Source organism: Mustela nigripes, chromosome 12 (genome assembly GCF_022355385.1).
Source record: "Mustela nigripes isolate SB6536 chromosome 12, MUSNIG.SB6536, whole genome shotgun sequence".
NCBI lineage: Eukaryota > Metazoa > Chordata > Mammalia > Carnivora > Mustelidae > Mustela > Mustela nigripes.
This window is the reverse complement of record NC_081568.1, coordinates 28177512-28195172: the sequence shown is the minus strand read 5'-3', so window position 1 is coordinate 28195172 and position 17661 is coordinate 28177512. Positions and strand designations below refer to the sequence as shown.

Here is a 17661-nt window from a genome sequence, read left to right as displayed (position 1 = left end):
GAGGTAGATTGTTGGAAAGATAATGTTTTATGTGTTTATTTGTCTTCCAGAACTCCAAATAGTTGTGTTGGCAGGCAGGCTGCTCCGTAGCTGCCCCCTTCTGAAGACTCAGAGGTGTTTACAGAAACTGAAAGTTCCAGCAGTATATTTCCATGAGCTCATTACCGGCTCCAGTTATACCCTTTAGCTGTTGCATGTGCAAATGAATATCCACGCAGAATAAACCTCTACTCTGAGCTTTTGTTTAAATTACAAAGTAGCAGAAGTCGGGTATATGATTACTGTAACATCAGGGCATCTTTTTAGAATCCCTGCTTTGGTCACTATCATTCAAAGCAACTCCAATACCATTTCTTGCCTGCCTCTTTATGCTAATCAGCCTCGCTCCCTTGGCTCCTCCTCCCTCAGCTTCCCTTAAGAACTGTTCACTTTCAGCTGTCACGAAGGGTAACTCAGACCAGGCTTTGAAATCATCTGATTTAACTCAGCAGGACTTTTTAAATTTTGCGTCTATTACTCCAGCAGTCCTCTCTAAATGCCAGAGGCATTCGATTTCATGTGAGCAGATGAGGCAAGAATTGCCAAAACTGTCATTGGTTAGAAATAGTTATTTTGTAGGATTTTGCACCAGAAAGGGGGAAAGCTTCAAAGCACTTTGAGATGAAAGAAGAATTAAGTTGTGTTTTTATCCAAACGAATTGTCATCTTTATATGTAAGGGAAATTAAACTGGTAAACATTTATTTCAAGAATCATGACTCGGAAGCATTTGGAAGTTTATTAGAGAAGTAAATGTTTTACACTCAAGGACAGGACCTGCATGCTTCTCTGTGGTTCTGGGTGTCTGATGAAGACCATTTTAGGTTACTGACCAAGAGAAGGAAATGCCCTAGTGAGACTGCAGCCACAGCCCTATCGCCAGCACCATGTCTACCGTACAAAGAAAAGGCAGCAGCCACCTGTTTAACAGTTCGTACATCCGTAAACTGAAGCTTCCACAAGACCAGCGACCACAAGGTGAGTCAGCCAGGCTAATGGGCTATGTGTTCAGTGATCTCTGGGCCATTTGCATTTCAGGAAGAATGGTAGGCTGGGGAAGTACCTGGGGAATCTCTGGTTGTAAAATTCTTTACCATCTTTTTTTTTTTTTTTTAACTCTGAGACCAGACATACTCGTGATCCATCAGGGTGAGTTAACGTAGATCTACTATTGGTTTTGAAAGGACCGTGGGAGACGATCAAGAAAGCATATTCCTTGGACTTGCAACTCGGAGGCTTATATGCTTAAACTTCTGGCCACTGTCATTTTTCTAGAGTGTGATAGACTTGTGTAATTCAAAATGCCCATCCAGGCAAAGCAGAATCAGCTACAAGGGGAACTTGCTGAGAGTAGCTTTAAGATAGCCTAGAACTATCTTCCCTGCCCTGCCACTAATGGCACATTTTTGGATTTAGAGTTTAAACCTAATTTTTGCCTGGGTCTCTGACGCATTCATCTGTGGGAAAAATAAATATATTCTTAACTCTCTTCCTGTTATGATGTAGGAACAGCTGGAGACAGACAGGGAGAAGTGTCACATTTCACGTGATGGGTTCTCATTCAGACTAAACTATCTACCTGGCAGCCAGTTTCACCATCAGTCTTTTAAAAATTTTACATCTACTACCCAGCTGCATCGATTAGTGGCAGATGGTGGACACGAATAGCCAAGAGGATCCTTCCAATCCATTCTGTCACGGACAGCAAAGGACACTTGGGTAAAGGCAGGGTGCTGTCATAGATGACATCATCACTCCCCAGAGGCTGAGTATTGGCCCCAGGCATTTCTAACTTGCCCTCTAACGGCTGGTGGATGTCTCTGTGTATGGATCTAGGCTACCAGAACTTGATTTACTTTTCCACAGACAGTTTTAGATTTTAGTGGCATGGAAAGTGTTGGCTCATGCACTGAAAACTCCCATTTCCAAGGTGGCATCTATGTGCTGACATTTGCAAGACAGTGTCAGGCCACCTCCCTGCCTTCGTTCCTGGACTTAGGCTGTACAAGGCTTGGCATAGTGCGGGTAGAAAATACTTTACAAGAAATGGAAATAGCAGAAAATTTTAAAATCATTCTGTATCATCAGGGCTCCTGTAAGCTATTTTAAACTAATTGCCTTAGCATGTCAAGTCCCGGAATGTGCCAGGGTTTAATCATAACATTGTGAAATTCTTACCCTTTTGTTAGTAAACTCTAAATCATCATGGGTTTTTGTTGGCTTTTCATTTTGTTTTAAATGCTTACAGTAACTTCCCCACTCCATTGCTAATATAATATTTATTCTATAAAATTTGCCAGGGAAAGCATTAAGGAGATGGTAAAAATCATCACCCAAAGATAGTTGCTATTAACATTTTAATGTATATCCTATCCTTCTAGCCTTTTCTTCTGTGCACATGTACAACTTATTCCTTGGCTTGTCTTTTAAATAGAGTTATTTCACATATAGTTGTCTTGTAAACTGCTTTTTAATTTAATAATTGATTACAAACAGATCTCCATGTCATATATTCTTCTACAACCTTATCTTTTTTAAAGATTTCATTTATTTATTTGACAGACAGAGATCACAAGTAGGCAGAGCAGCAAGCAGAAAGAGGGGGGAAGTAGGCTCCCCGCTGAGCAGAGAGCCCGATGTGGGACTCAATCCCAGGACCCTGAGATCATGACCTGAGTCGAAGGCAGAGGCTTAACCCATTGAGCCATCCAGGCACCCCTACAACCTTATTTTTAACAGTTGTATACTATTCCTTTAAATAGATGTAACAAAATTCCTTAGGCAGCTCTCGATGGGACATTTTATTTCTATTTTTTCCACTATTACAAACAACACTGTGTTTCATAAAAGCTAATGGATAAATCATTGCAGAGAAAGATTACTTTCTTGGGATATATCCTTAGTGGTGAAACTGTGAAGTCAAAGAATATGTATGTTTTTAATATTTTGTGGGCTTTTTTGGTGTTTGTTTTTGTTTGTTTGTTTTGCCAATTGGTCCTCCAACCAGAAGTTTACATTTTCAGTAATACCGGTGTAATATTTTTAAAAGTTTTTCCCAATTTTATAAGTGGAAATACTATCCCGCTGTTTTCTTCACTGAAGGCAGTCTGTCTTAATATTCCCTCCTCATACTGGCCATATTCAGAGGACACTGGAAATATCATTATGATGACATACTTCCCAAAATACCAACAAGAGAAGTCTGGTCTCTTTTCTCAGACTGAAGCTTTTGCCTAGAATGTTTTGAAAGCAACCATATTCTTCCACAACCGAGTCACAAAATATCAGCCCACATAAGCCACAATCCATAAAGCAATTCACACAGGCCATTGACAGCTACAAAAACTGTCATCTAGAGGTCTGAACTGACAAGTGACACTGGGCAGTGTTTCCTGTGCTGCTAAATAGTGTTCTAGTTACTGTGCTGGAGTTGAAAAGTGTTCTTTGAGTGTAGCGGCCTTGATTTTTCCTCCATGCTCTATTTGCACCTTGCTATTATGCAAAGTTCAGCAAAGGTCCAAGAAAGCAAAAGCCATTAGTTTCAGAGAGTGAGGTCTGTTGCGGATTTATTCACTGAGGTATTCTGAGTTTGTGGCTTTGGCCTACCACACCAAAATTCCAACTTTTTAAACTTAATGTACGGGCCATGACTAGCTGGCATTAACTCTTCCAAGGGCACAACTGGATTCAACACATACATACTTTCTAGACTTCCACGCTCTATGTTGAGGTGCTTGATGTCATAAAGCTGTGCTTTTTGGGTGATCACTGAGATAAAAGTCACTTGTTTTTTAGCAACTCTCTGAACAATGACTATCCAAAGCACTGGGCTGGTCACTGAGTACATGAGTTGAATCAAGCCGACTAAGCCGTGGTGTCCAGTCCAGCCAGTATTTACCTGCTACAGCAACAGCTGGTACAGAGTCCGGAACAGAAGTCCAGGAAGGTCCTCTCTCTACTTGTTGCTGTCTGATAGCTTCTTCTGGGAGAGTTCAAATCCACTGATATCTAACTCTAATCTGAGACCACATTTGTCAACATTAACCTGTGTATGCAAAACCTCTACACTGTTCAGTACGTGATACATGTAGGTACTAGGCAAAATTCACCATATGTTTTATAATGCTGTATACTTTAAAATTTACAAAGTAAATTTCTAAAAGCCTTTAAAAATTATAAAATTTTCAATGTTACCTTATTTAATTCTCACAATAGTCACACAAGGTCATGTATTAGTTAAGATTCTCCAAAGAAACAGAATCTATACAATGTGTGTGTGTGTGTGTGTGTGTGTGTGTGTGTGTGTGTGTATGTAGATAGAGATAAAGAAAGAGATAGAGATAAAGATAGAAATTTATTTTAGGGGCGCCTGGGTGACTCAGTGGGTTAAAGCCTCTGCCTTTGGCTCAGGTCCTGATCCCAGGGTCCTGAGATCGAGCCCCATGTCGGGCTCTCTGCTCCGCAGGGAGCCTGCTTCCTCACCTCTCTCTCTCTCTGCCTTCCTCTCTGCCTACTTGTGATTTCTCTCTCTCTCTGTCAAATAAATAAAATCTTTAAAAAAAAATTTATTTTAAATAAAAAAACCTGGGTCGCTCAGTTGGTTGAGCATCTAACTCTTGATTTCAGTTCAGGTCATTGCCTCAAGGTCCTGGGATCAAGCCCCGTGTGGGGCTCTGTGCTTGGTGTGGAGTTTGCTTGAGAGTCCCTCCCTCTCCCCTGCCCCTACCCCAACTTGCATGCTTGATCTCTCTCTCTTTCAAATAAATAGCCTTTAAAAATTAAAAATAGTCTTTAAAATTTTTAATTTTTTAGAAATTTAAAAAAATTTATTTTAAGATATTGCCTCACACAATCAGGGAAGCTGGCAAGTCCAAAATCCTCTGTGTTGGCCATCAGGCTGGAGTCCCAGGCAAAGAGCTGACCAATGTTGCTGCTGAAATCTGAAATTTCCTCTTGCTCAGGGCAGGTTAGTCTTTTGTTATATCAAACCCTCGGCTGATTGGTTGAGGCCCACAACATTCTAGAGGGTCATTTGCTTTACTCACAGTCCACAAGTTTAAATGTAAATCTTACCCCAAATCACCCTCACCAAATCATCCAGAATAATGTTTGACCAAATATCTGGTACTGTGGTGCAGCCAAATTGATACATAAAATTAACGATTTTAAGTGGGCATCATTATCTCAATTTCAAAGATGTGGAAACTGGGAATCCTTAAAGTCAAGTGATTTTTCTAAGGTTATGTAGTTATTAAGGCCTACTTTCAGTGCACTTTCTGCGCTATAGATCTGAATCATAGAATCCATGATTCCTAACATTACAATGTTTAATTTTTTTTCATTGCTCCATATCAAAGAACGTTCTCTGCAAACCCTCAAGCTGCATTAGGATTCCTTCTGCTTTTGTTCATTCTGACACCACCTGAGTGTGCTACAATTTAACTCAATTCTGGTATTATCCAAACTTAGTGAAGACTCCCAAAGTGAAGGGCTCAGTCTCATGGGACGGACCATTTCAAACATCAGCTACAAAATTTCAGGCACCTCCATTTCTGCCTGAGTGATTGCAAATGCAAGGCTTTCCACAACTCTCCCAGGTTTAAAACTTTGGTAAAATGACTCATAGAATCCAAGTAAGCCTTGTACCATTTTATTACAAAGAATGCCCATGAACAGCCAACTGAAGAGATACATAAGGCAAGGTTTGGGAGGGTTCTGAGCTCAGGAGTTCTGTCGCCATGGAGTCTGGGTCTTCTGCTCTCCCAGGACATCAGTGAGATCACCAACGAGGAAGTCCAGTGAGCCTGGGTGTCCAGAGTTTTCATATGATTGAACTCAATTTCCACTCTCTCTTCCCTCTCTTCAGGTTGGGGGTAGGATGTAGGGCTAGAAGTTCCAACTGTATAGTTGCTTGGTCTTTTTGGTGTGGCTAATCCCTCCCTGGAGACACCTCATTAGCAAAACAGACACCTGACACTTAGTTGGGAAATTCTAAGTGCTTTGAAGCTCTGTGCAAGGAATAGAGAACAAAAACCAGATCTATTCTTTATTACATCATACTTTGGCTGTGATTTCTGGATGAATTCTCTTCTTAGTGTCAGGTCAGTTTCCTGCAAGTCAAGAAAAATAGATTAATGCCTTCAGTCGCATACTTATTCAGTGCAGTTTTTGCCAACTGCTGGATTCTGTGTTAGACACCAGAAATGCAAAGATGTTTATCTCCCAGGATTGTTTTCTATCATGTGTGTTTTTAGAGGAATTCTGTAATGAGAACTCAGCTAATGATACCTATTCAACTTTTTGGGTGAAAGAAAAAGTGGTTTGATTCCATAATGTTCTGACTTTGCTGTACGCACCCTCATTCTTTGTATCTGAGCCACACTCCTCTTGAGGGTTTCAGAAGGCACTTAATTTAGCTTTGAACTTAGTAAATACAAATATAAAGGCTAAGGGGGCCTATTTACTGTGCAATCAAATTTGCTCCGAAGTCTGAACTATTGAGTGCTGCAAACGCACTCTCTCCCCTCAATATATTCTGTAAGCATTTATGAACGTACTTAACTTAGAACACCTAAAAAATTTAAATGCTTAGAACTGAAGACACAACCATGAGAAAGGGAGCCCAGTAGTGGCAAACAATGAAATAATGCCTTTTATATTAAAACATTAGGTGAAATATATATATATTATGCTTCTCAAAATAGATTTATATTAACTTTCCTTTTTTGTGATTCTAAAACTATGATACGGCCTAGACAGTGTGACGTCTTTTGGATGATGCATGCCTATATAAACAAGGATCAAAGAAGAAGGCGTACACATATTTCTGTTTTTCTTTCACCAAAGGGAGCCTCAAGGAGGCTAGAATGAGTTTTGTCCTATCTGCAAAACCATTTTACTCTCTTTTAAAGGCACAGATTGGTGGAAACAAATATAGATCACTTTAAAATAATTAGAAAGGAGAGTTTCATATTCTGTTAGATTTGATCATGTTCAAGCTCTCGCCTAGGACAGGAATCCTTTCCATTAAAACGACCTTAATAGATGGCTCATATATAAGGATTTGTAAAATATATGTAATGGCTTAAATTTCATCTTCCCACCTCACACTCATTAGGATGGCTACCATTAAGAGAAAAAACAACAACAGAAAATAACAAGTGTTGGCAAGAATGTGAAGAAATTAGAACCTGTAGGCACTGTTGGTGGGAAGGCAAAACGGTGCATCTGCTGTGGCAAACAGTATGGCCGTTCCTGGAAAACTAAAAATAGAATTATCATGTGATCCAGCCATTCTACTTCTGGGTATCTCCCCAAAAGATACAGTAGGGACTCAAACAGATATTTGCACATATGCGCATGGCGGCATTATTCACAAAAGCCAAAAGGTGGAAGCAAACCCATCTGTCCATTGACAAAAGAGTAGACAAACAAAATACAATAAAATACAATACACAATACAATATAATGCAATACACAAAATACAATAAAATACAATACACATACAATAAAATATTATTCAGCCTGAAAAAGAAAGGAAATTCTGACACATGGATAAATACAGCATGGATAAATCTTGAGGACATCATACCAAATAAAACAAGCAAGTCACAAAAAGATAAATAGTATATGATTCCACTAATAGGAGATGGCTAGAGTAGTCATTCACAGATACAGAATGCAGAATGGCAGTTGCCAGGGTCTGGAAGGGGGACTAGGAAGTTATTATTTAATGGTGAAGACTTTCAGTATTCAAGAGGAATAGGTTCTAGAGATAGATTGCACAAACTTGTGAATGCAGTTAGCACTAGTGGACGGTACACTTAAAAATGATTAAGATGCTAAATTTTATGGTATGTGTATTTTACCAAAAATATTTTAAAGCCGTGGCTGCCCAAAGCCATCTCTAATTACATTTCTGAATTTGGGCTTTAAAAAAAAAAACAAAAACAAAAACAAAATAAACCTTCATTTTTCCTATTCCCAAAACAAAAACTAGAAAGAAATAGTGTGCTCATCTTCAATTCTCAAAAGTTATTTTTTTAAATCATTAATAAAATTAATAAACTCCTAATTTCCATTAAAAAGAAATAAAATATTACCAAATATCAGAAATGATAGAGGGTTTTATTACAGATCCTGTAGCTAGCTATTAGAAGGATAATAAAGGAATATTATGATTACCACTATGCCAAAAAGATTAAAAAAAAAAAAGTTCAGCAGCCACTCATGTAAAAACTCTAAAAGGATTTAGAAAAGAAGGGAACTTCCTCAACCTGATAAAGAACGTTTTCAAAAAACTGACAGCTAATGTAGTACTTTCACTATCAATGAAAGACTTAACACTTTCCTACTAAGATTGGGAAGAAAACAACGTTGTCCATTATAATCACTTATATTCAACATTATGGAATAGGACTAAAGGTACTAGCCAGTGTACTAGGTTAAGAAAAAGAAATAAAAGTCTTACATATCAGAAAAAAAAGAGGTAAAACTATATTCACAGATGGATAATAGTTGGTATAGAAAAGCATCTAGGAATCCATTAAAAGAAAAAATACTAGAATAAATGAGTTTACCAAGGTCACAGGATAACAGCATATAAAGTCAATATACCAAAAAAAAAATTGTATTTCTATATATTAGCAAAGAATAATTGGAAATTGAACATTTTTAAGTATCCTTTTAGTAGTAAGTTTTTATAAATATCTATAGATAGATAGATATAGATATAGATATTTAAGGATTGGGACACCTGGATGTCTCAGTCATTAATCATCTGTTTTTGGCTCAGGTCATGATCCTAGGGTCCTGGGATCAAGCCCTGCATAAGCGGGGGCTCAGCAGGAAGCCTACTTCTCCCTCTCCCTCTCCAGCTCTCCCTGCTTGGTTCCCTCTCTTGCTGGCTCTCTCTGCCTGTCAAATAAGTAAATAAAATCTAAAAAAAAAAACCAAAAAACTTAAAGATTAATTTAACAAAATATGTGCAAGACCTGTGTGTACATTTAAATAAATGCAGAGAAAAGTGAAAGAATATTGAACTAAATACACAAATTGGAAGGTTCAATATTATTAAGATATCAATCCTCCTCAAACTGATCTAAAGAGTGAAGGCCATCTCAATCAAAATTCCAGTAGACTCTTTTCTTTTTCATTGGCAAGCTAATTTAAAATTTATAAGGAAATGCAAAGAACCTAAAAGAGCTAAATGAATCTTGAAGAACAAAGTTGACAATTTGTGCTTTGGATTTCAAGATACAATAATCGAGATGATGTAATATTGGTATAAAGATAGAAAGTTGATTATTAAAATAGAAGAAGCCCAGAAATTGATTCACTCATTTTTGGCCAATTGATATTTTTTTAAAAGATTTTATTTATTTATTTGATAGAGAGTACAAGTAGTCAGAGAGGCAGGCAGGGAGAGAGGAGGAAGCAGGCTCCCCACTGAGCAGAGAGCCCGATGCGGGGCTTGATGCAGGGCTCGATCCCAGGACCCTGAGACCATGACCTGAGCCGAAGGCAGAGGCTTTAACCCACTGAGCCACCCAGGCACCCCTGGCCAATTGATATTTGACAAAGACACCAAGATAACTCAAAGAAGGAAAGGTAATATTTTTTGTAATAGCTCTGGAACAAATGGCTAACATGTTACTAAAAATGGACCTCATTACCTTCCTCACACAAAAATTAATTTGGGACGAAATATGAAAATACAAAAGCTTAGTCCCTAAAGCATCTAAAGGGAAACACGGGAAAATATTTTCACAAAATTGGAATAGGCAATTTTTAGACATGCAAAAAAATAGATAAACTAGACTATGAACATTAAAAAACATTTGTTGTTGGGGAGGGTATGTGCTATGGTGACTGCTGTGAAGTGTGTAAACCTGGCGATTCACAGACCTGTACCCCTGGGGATAAAAATATATTATATGGTTATTAAAAAAATTTAAAAAAGGAAAAATATATTTGTTGTTTAAAAGATAGCATTGATACAAAAAAAGAGAAGACTGAGGATGACTTAGTCTATTAAACATCTGCCTTTGGCTTGGCTCATGATCCCAGGATCCTGGGATGGAGACCCCCGTTGGGCTCCCCGATACTGGGGATCCTGCTTCTCCCTCTCCTCCTTGCTCATGCTCTCTCTTGCTTTCTCTGTCTCTCTCTCTCAAATAAATAAATGAATAAAATAATTTTTTTTTAAAAAGGAAAAAAAACTAGGAGAAAACACTTGTGATATATAGATCTGATTCTTATAATCAGAATATGTAAAGAGCTCAATATCAACAATTTGATTTAAAAATAGGCAAATGACCTGGCAGACACTTTAGAAAAAGGATATACAAATGTCCAATAACCACCTCAAAAAATGCTCAACATAATTAGTCATCAGGGAAATGCAAATTAAAAACACTGTGAGATACCACTTTACATCCACCAGAATGGCTAAAATTGAATACAGCAGTGCAAAAAAATAAATAAATAAACAAATAATAAATAAATAAATATACCATGCTACTGTGTTTCAGAGAATGTGGAGCAACCAGAACTCCCCTTCACTGTTGTGAAGTGGTGTGACCAGTTTGGAAAACAGTCTGGCAGTTTCTTTTAGAGTTAAATCTATGCCTACCCTGTGGTACTCAATTCCATTCTTAAGTATTTTCCCAAGAGAAATGAACATGATATGTCCACAGAAAGCTTGCAGAGGAATGTTGATAGCGGATGTTATACCTATGCGCTCCGACATTTGAACAACCTGAATGTACCTAAGCAGGTAAATGGATAAGCAAACTAGTATGTCCATAGACTGGCATACTGCCAGGAGTAGAAAGGATTTAATTACTGATCCATGGAGCCACACAGATGAATCTGAAACTGCACGACATTTTGGCGATGAAGACAGGAGGCTGAGCCTATGGAATGAAGGACTCTGAAATTGGCAGCCAGGTAGCTCATACAGTGGGGTGCTGTATACCCACGGGCTGGTAAACTGCCCACAGCACACATTCTAACCCTGAGGCTGTGTTGGAAGGCTATCTGTTAAGGATGCTGCAGACACCTCAGATGGTAAATTCTCCTAGGAGAACAATCAGATCCCTTTCAAAACTAAGATTCTGTGATTTGGCCCTCCTTCTTTCATTCATTTGGATGTTGCCTCCTCAACTGTGTTGTACAAGTTCTTTGGGACCAGTTACCTGGGTTTATACTGGGGACCAAGCACAGTGCTACCATGTCACCTATAAACAAATCACATTTTGTCACGTGACAGGCCCTGTTTGAAGCACTTTGCGTGTGTTAGCTCATTTCTTTATTAAAGTCCCGTGAGGTAGGTAACATCAAGACCTCACAGCTGGGGTCTTGAGCCAAGATCCTAATCCAAGAAACTCCAGAGCCTGTTTAACCCATGTTTGTGTCCTCTTTGGGGGGGCACAAGATAGATGCTTAGCGAAATACATGCAAACTATCTGAGTGATGGCTGGCCCATGAGCTCCGTTTGTGGTTCAGTTTAAAATGTGTTGTCATTGAAGTCACCAATTAATTCCTATATGACTGCTCACCGCATGCAGCTGTCTCCCAAAAGGGTGTATTTGACCCTGAAACAAACAGGTAAGAAAATGCAGCCGTGTCAGTGCAGACCTACCAGCCCAGGGCAGGTGGTCTGCTTCCTGGGCGAGCAATTGTCCCTTAAATCTCAGTGACTGCATGGTCTCCATCTCTCCCCACATGAAGCGTGAAAGGTTGCTTTGTACCACTTTTGGAACTGGGCTGATATGGCCTTGGAGAGATGATTTGGGTTTTAACTAAATACACAAGAAGTATCCAAAACTGCAAATGAAAAGGGGGTTAAATAATTGTCATTATTGGGACGCCTGGGTGGCTCAGTTGGTTAAGTGGCTGCCTTCGTTCGGCTCAGGTCATGATCCCAGTGTCCTGGGATCGAGTCCCACATCGGGCTTCTTGCTCAGCAGGGAGCCTACTTCTCCCTCTGCCTCTGCCTGTGCTCACTCTCTCTGACAGATAAATAAATAAAATTTTTAAAAAATAATTGTCATTATTATCTTTCGCTCTTTTATTTAAACTGAGGGCTCCGTTCAAAGAGCTGGCTCAACTTCTACCTTAAATCATTAACTTGACTTGACGTCTTAACATTCAGGTGAGGTAAGTTTCACACCTGAGTTGCTTTTTAATGAAACCTGTTGGGAAAACCAGCATAATATCCAAAAGTCAGGATTCAAGATGCAGCGAATACCTGTATTCAGTTAAAAGGTGCATTCTTTCTACCCAGTGATCAGAAGACTCACCCTGCGTGGATGGCCAATAAGTAAGCACGAGGTCATAGGAGAAAGATCTAGACTACCAGCGAGAGATTTCAGGGTTAACTAAAGCCATAGCAAAAGAGCATGAAACCTGCGGCTGTGTGCTGAGCCAGGAGACAGGGGTTAAACTCTAACTGAGGAAATGAAAATGGACCTACAAATTCAACCAGAGAGAGAGGAAAGGGATTTTTTGTAAGTGGTCTGTATCAGTGCAGGATGGGCTTCAGGTCCAAAAAGAACCCAAGGCTAACAGGACACAAATTCCTTTCCCTCGGCGCATGCAGAGAAACGACCAGACTTCCAGACACTATAGCTTGATAACTTGACTGTCCCTCTCGGGTAGGCATCTGTAATGACTGGTTTAAATAATGAGCACCAACCTTTCTTGTTCTGATGAGAGGAGGTAATTCATGAAGAAAGTGTGTGACCATCTAGAGAGGAAGGAGTTGAGGAGGGAGAACACCATCTTTCTGGAAATGGACATTTTGGGGCTAGGGCTGTCAGTGTTAAACTTTAGTTGTCTTGCAGAGAAATGGAGTCACAGATAAAGACTCGTGTGCATGTACGTTTTTATAAACTGAGCGTGGGTAAGACTTAGGCCAACGCTACTGAATAGGAGAATCCGTTTAACCAGTAAGACCAACTTTGTCACAAGGAACTTCATTCTCAAGTATGGATTAATGTTTTGGTATTATTTGCCATTTTTCTTTCTGAAAATCGAAAAAGCTAAAGTGAATTGGTAGATGGGATTATTTTGATAGTAGGACAAAGCAAAGTAGATTTCGAGGGACTTCTAGAAAAGAACTCCAGCTACAAATATACAGAGAAAAAAAAATAAAGATTTAGAAAACAAATCTTCAAAAACTACTGTAATAGAGGTATCAAATGTCTTTCTATCTTTGTAGACATTTCTCACATTTTAATTCTTTGTAGACATTTCTCACATTTATTGATTTAAATTTAATTTAAATTCAAAATATTGTTATTGCCTATTTCCTTGATCATAGCAGGCAATTAATGTTTATTAATTTAATGTTTATTAAAGGAATTTAATTTGAATTTAAATTTAAATTTGATTTGAATTTAAATTTAATTTAAATTCAAAATATTGTTATTGCCTATTTCCTTGATCATAGCAGGCAATTAATGTTTATTAATTTAATGTTTATTAAAGGAATCAATTCATTTTCCTCCCAAAACTTCATCCAAGGGATTAATATTCCTCAATCACTGAATGTGAGAGCTTCAAACTCCACTTTGTCCAACCGATCCTCACTAGAAAAACTGAAACCAGAGCCAAGAAGTGCCTCAAAGTTAATAAGGCAAAGAACTCCTACTGTGTTCCTTCTACATCTATCTGAGAATTTTATGATCAAAGGGCCACATAAGAAAAGTATCTAAAAAGGATAAAAAATCAAGAGGAGATAAACTTGCATTTTATCTCCTTTGAAAATATCATAGAAAAGAGTATTTACTTGTGTAATAATCCTAATATTAAGCATGTTGAGAAAATGATGAATATGTAGGGGAAGGGGGAGAACAGGAGATGTGGAGGGAGGAAACACGTGGGGAGGTGCTGGAGAGAAACATGCAGCCAAATGAGAACAAGGAAAGGGGAAGGCAAATGCAGAAAAGCTGATTTTTTTTAAACCTGCCGCATCTGCCACACCATTTGCTCTCCCTATTACTTCTACCTCAACTAGTGGTCTTACTCTTTCATCTGCTCTGATGTCAACTCCAGCAGGAGCACATTGGTGACAGGAAAGGATAAAAAATTTGCATCAGCCTTGCCTGCCTTAGGATTCATTCCATTTTGAAGGCGAATTTGGCGTCCTGGATTGAAAACTCTTTATTATTCTCTGGAATCAGTTACCTTATTCCATTCTAGTGTTACCTAGAACTCTTATTTGTGTCACTAGCGTTTGCCTTATGGTCTTATTTCTCTTTATTCTTAAGTATCTATATGTATTTTTTAAAAAAGAAAGAAAGAAAAGAAAAGAAAAAGAAAAACAGATATATGTATGAAAAAAGTTCAAGTTAAGAAATTATGGAATATGTTGTATTAAACCTCCCAATTCCAAAAAATAATAAAATAAAATAAAATAAAAAGTCCCCAAATGTGCTACATACATATGCTGAGATATTAATCAGCCTTATAAAGGAATGAAATTCTTCATACATGTTCCAGCATAGATGAACCTTGAAGACCCTATGCTCAGTGAAATAAGTTAGATACAAAACGACAAATAGTGTATGATTCCACTTACACGAAATGTCCTAGAGCGGTTGGATTCACAGAGTGACAGAGCTGAGTGTGGTTACAGGGTGCAGGCAGGGGGAGTGGAAAGAGGGGTTAGTGCTGTGTGCACAGAGTTTCAGTTTGGGATTATGCAAAAGTTCTTGAGATGGACGGTGGTGATAGTTACACCTCGATGTGGATATACCTAATGTCGCTGAACTGTACATTTAAAATGCTTAAAATGGTAAATTTTAGGTTATGTATCTTTTCCCACAGTTTTAAAAAAATTTGCACATAAAAAATGAATGAATTTAAAGGATCGTTCTCTGTTTTCTTGAGAATTTTTCAAGTCATATAAATTTGAAAAGTGTTTTTCTCTTGTAGCATGGTAAGAAAAATATTTCTGTTTGCAAATTGCTACCTGGCCTTTACTTCTGCCAGATTAGTTCTAACATCAGTGCAGTAAGGTATCTGCAGCAGGCATCACTCTATTCCTGTCCAGTTCTGTGCCCGAGGAGGGCCCGCAGGGCATTTCAGTGATGATGAATGCCCTCCTGCCGGCTTCTGTGAGTTCCCAAGAAGAGAATGAGGTCCAGGGCTTCTGGGCTTATGAGCGCCTTGGGTGGGCAGCTCTGCTCCTTTCTTCTGGCCTAGGCCTCCAAGGTCTTGTTCTCAGGGGAATAACATCCATTTATTCCTGTGGAAACAAGAAAACAAGGAGCCTTTTCTCCTGCTTGCTCAAAGGCTCAAAGAGGAATAAGTTTAAGGAAAAGAGATTTGGAAGTAGTAGAGGTTGCAGTCAAACTTCTCCATCCGGCCTGTGTCCTTGGAATCATGGAGGAATTTAAAAATAGTGTGCTTCTTTACTGAAGAGGAAGAGCTTAAATTTATCTGAATTCGACGTATGAAGCTATGCTTCAGCCATATTGACTTATTAATAGTCTATGTGACGAGTGACTTAATTCTTACTAATATGACACTTCGTGTCAAAATCACCTCTTTAATTTTAGCAGCCCAGAAACACTAAAGAATTACTTAAAATAAAAAGATATCATTTTAAACCTGTGCATGTGCCTGTTCAATATTAATCTTCAACATGTCATAAAACTTAGATGATATTTCTCTTTCTCCTCTCTCAGCAAAACGGAGCGACCCGTTCCTAACATATGGAAGCAGTTTCACACTGCAAGTTATTCTGAGGGGGAAACATGTGATTTATAAACGCTGTCAAATGAAATATGTATTTCCAAATGGTACCAAGTTGACCAAGCACATCCCAGGACACGTTCCCCATCTTTATTACCCCGTGGGCATAAAGGAACAGTGTTGAGAGAAACAAACAGCCCCTTTTGGCATTCTCAATCCAGAAGTCCCATGTTTGTTGCTGGTAAACATATTCAAGTCATCAAAGATCGCAAGTAACCTTATCACAAAATTGTTTCATTTATCAATAAAATAACTCCTTCAAATTATGGAGAAGTAGGTATGCTCTGTTGAAAGTAATACAGTGGTCTGTTATTTAGGCCAGTGATTGGATGTATATATTGACATGGAGATTTTGGATGGCAAGGCTCACCAGGCCACAGGTCTGCCAACATTCTCGAATACCTTCTTTCGTCAGAATGGGAACAGAAACGGTGAGATTATATGCAACCTCTTACAGTGTTTACAGAGGGTGAAACAGAAGTGCGGGGGGACTGACACAGTCCGAGACGGTCTCTTGGTGAGGCTTGTACAGAGCACGGAGGGAGCGGAGCTGGGACAGCACAGGCATCTCACAGTGTCAGGAAGCTGGCCAGTAGTCATTTCGCTCACAGTGGAAGCTGGGGCAGGGGGCTCGGGGGAGTCTTGCTTACAGGACAAAGCTCCAGATTTGGAATCTGCTCTCACGTGCTTTACCCATAAGTTTGAGCTGTATGATCTTGGGCACCTCTGGTAGTTTTAGAGCCATTCTTTTCTCATGATGAACACACGGTTTCATGATGTTTCTTCTGAGAATCCTGGAAGAGCAGAGCTTACTGAGCATTTTGTGTCTGCCACCCACACTCAGCCTTTTGCCCACATCAACTCGCTTAGTCCTTACAACTCTGTGAAGAATGTTTTATGCTCTCCATCTTACAGATGAGGAAACCTGTCCTAGTTCATAGTTAGTACATTCCGGAGATGGAATTTGAGTCCAGGTCTGTTTTTTGCCAAAGATTGGATGTTTAAAACTATGCATTCTGGCCCCTAGTAGCCACCAAAATCTGATGTTTTTAAACCTGTTTTATAATAGGTGAAGTATGATGCAAATGTAAGGTTTTCTAGTACACCAGTCCGTCAAAGAAGCATCTTGGGAGATCACCAAGGTCTAATTTTTCATGCTACTTTTTCTTTCTTTCTTTCTTTCTTTCCTTCTTTCTTTCTTTCGACAGAGAAAGAGAAAGCCAGAGGGAACACAAGCAGGGGGAGTGGTAGATGGAGAAGCAGGCTTCCCACTGAGCAGGGAGCCCAATGGGGGCCTTGTGGGGCTTGATGTGGGACCTCTATCCCAGGACCCTGGGATCATGACCTGAGCCAAAGGCAGGTACTTAATGACTGAGCCACCCAGGTGTCCCTTTATGTTACTTCTCAAAAGTCATATTGAGTTAAACACTTCAAAAGGCAAAAGGATAAAGACTAATCATGACATGCACAAGCATATCACATGGGAGCTACTTACTGTCTTTAAGAATGAAAAAAGAAATAATTCAAAGAATTATGTTGTGATCCTGGAATAATAGTAAAATTTAAAGGAGTGTGCTATGATATCTATTTTAAAAGTTACTGATCACCCCCAAATATAAAGCACAGTGTACATGATGACCATATATTTTGGGGGGTAATTGCAGAACACACTTTGAAATATAAAGCCTGGTTTTTTCCCTTCACCCTTGTGTTTTGATCGACAGAATGATTTTGCCAGATCTTCTATACCAAATGGTTTAATTAAAATTACCTGTTTTTTAATCGGTGCACTTCTCCACTTATACAGACATTGTGAACTCAGTGACTTTAAAAAACAAGAATTTTTCTTCAGCTGAAT

The 17661-nt window shown here is 38.9% G+C and overlaps 1 protein-coding gene across 4 annotated transcripts in view; it reads left to right on the top strand.

The window, feature by feature from the left end:
- Positions 1–430: 430 nt before the first annotated feature.
- Positions 431–17661, top strand: part of RANBP3L (RAN binding protein 3 like) — a 46322-nt gene continuing 29091 nt past the window's right edge. For all 4 annotated transcript variants that reach the window (XM_059417009.1, XM_059417008.1, XM_059417010.1 and 1 more), the window contains exon 1: positions 431–1016. In XM_059417009.1, the coding sequence (XP_059272992.1) occupies positions 926–1016 (91 nt within the window). In that variant the 5' untranslated portion in view covers positions 431–925. The remainder of the gene's footprint in view (positions 1017–17661) is intronic.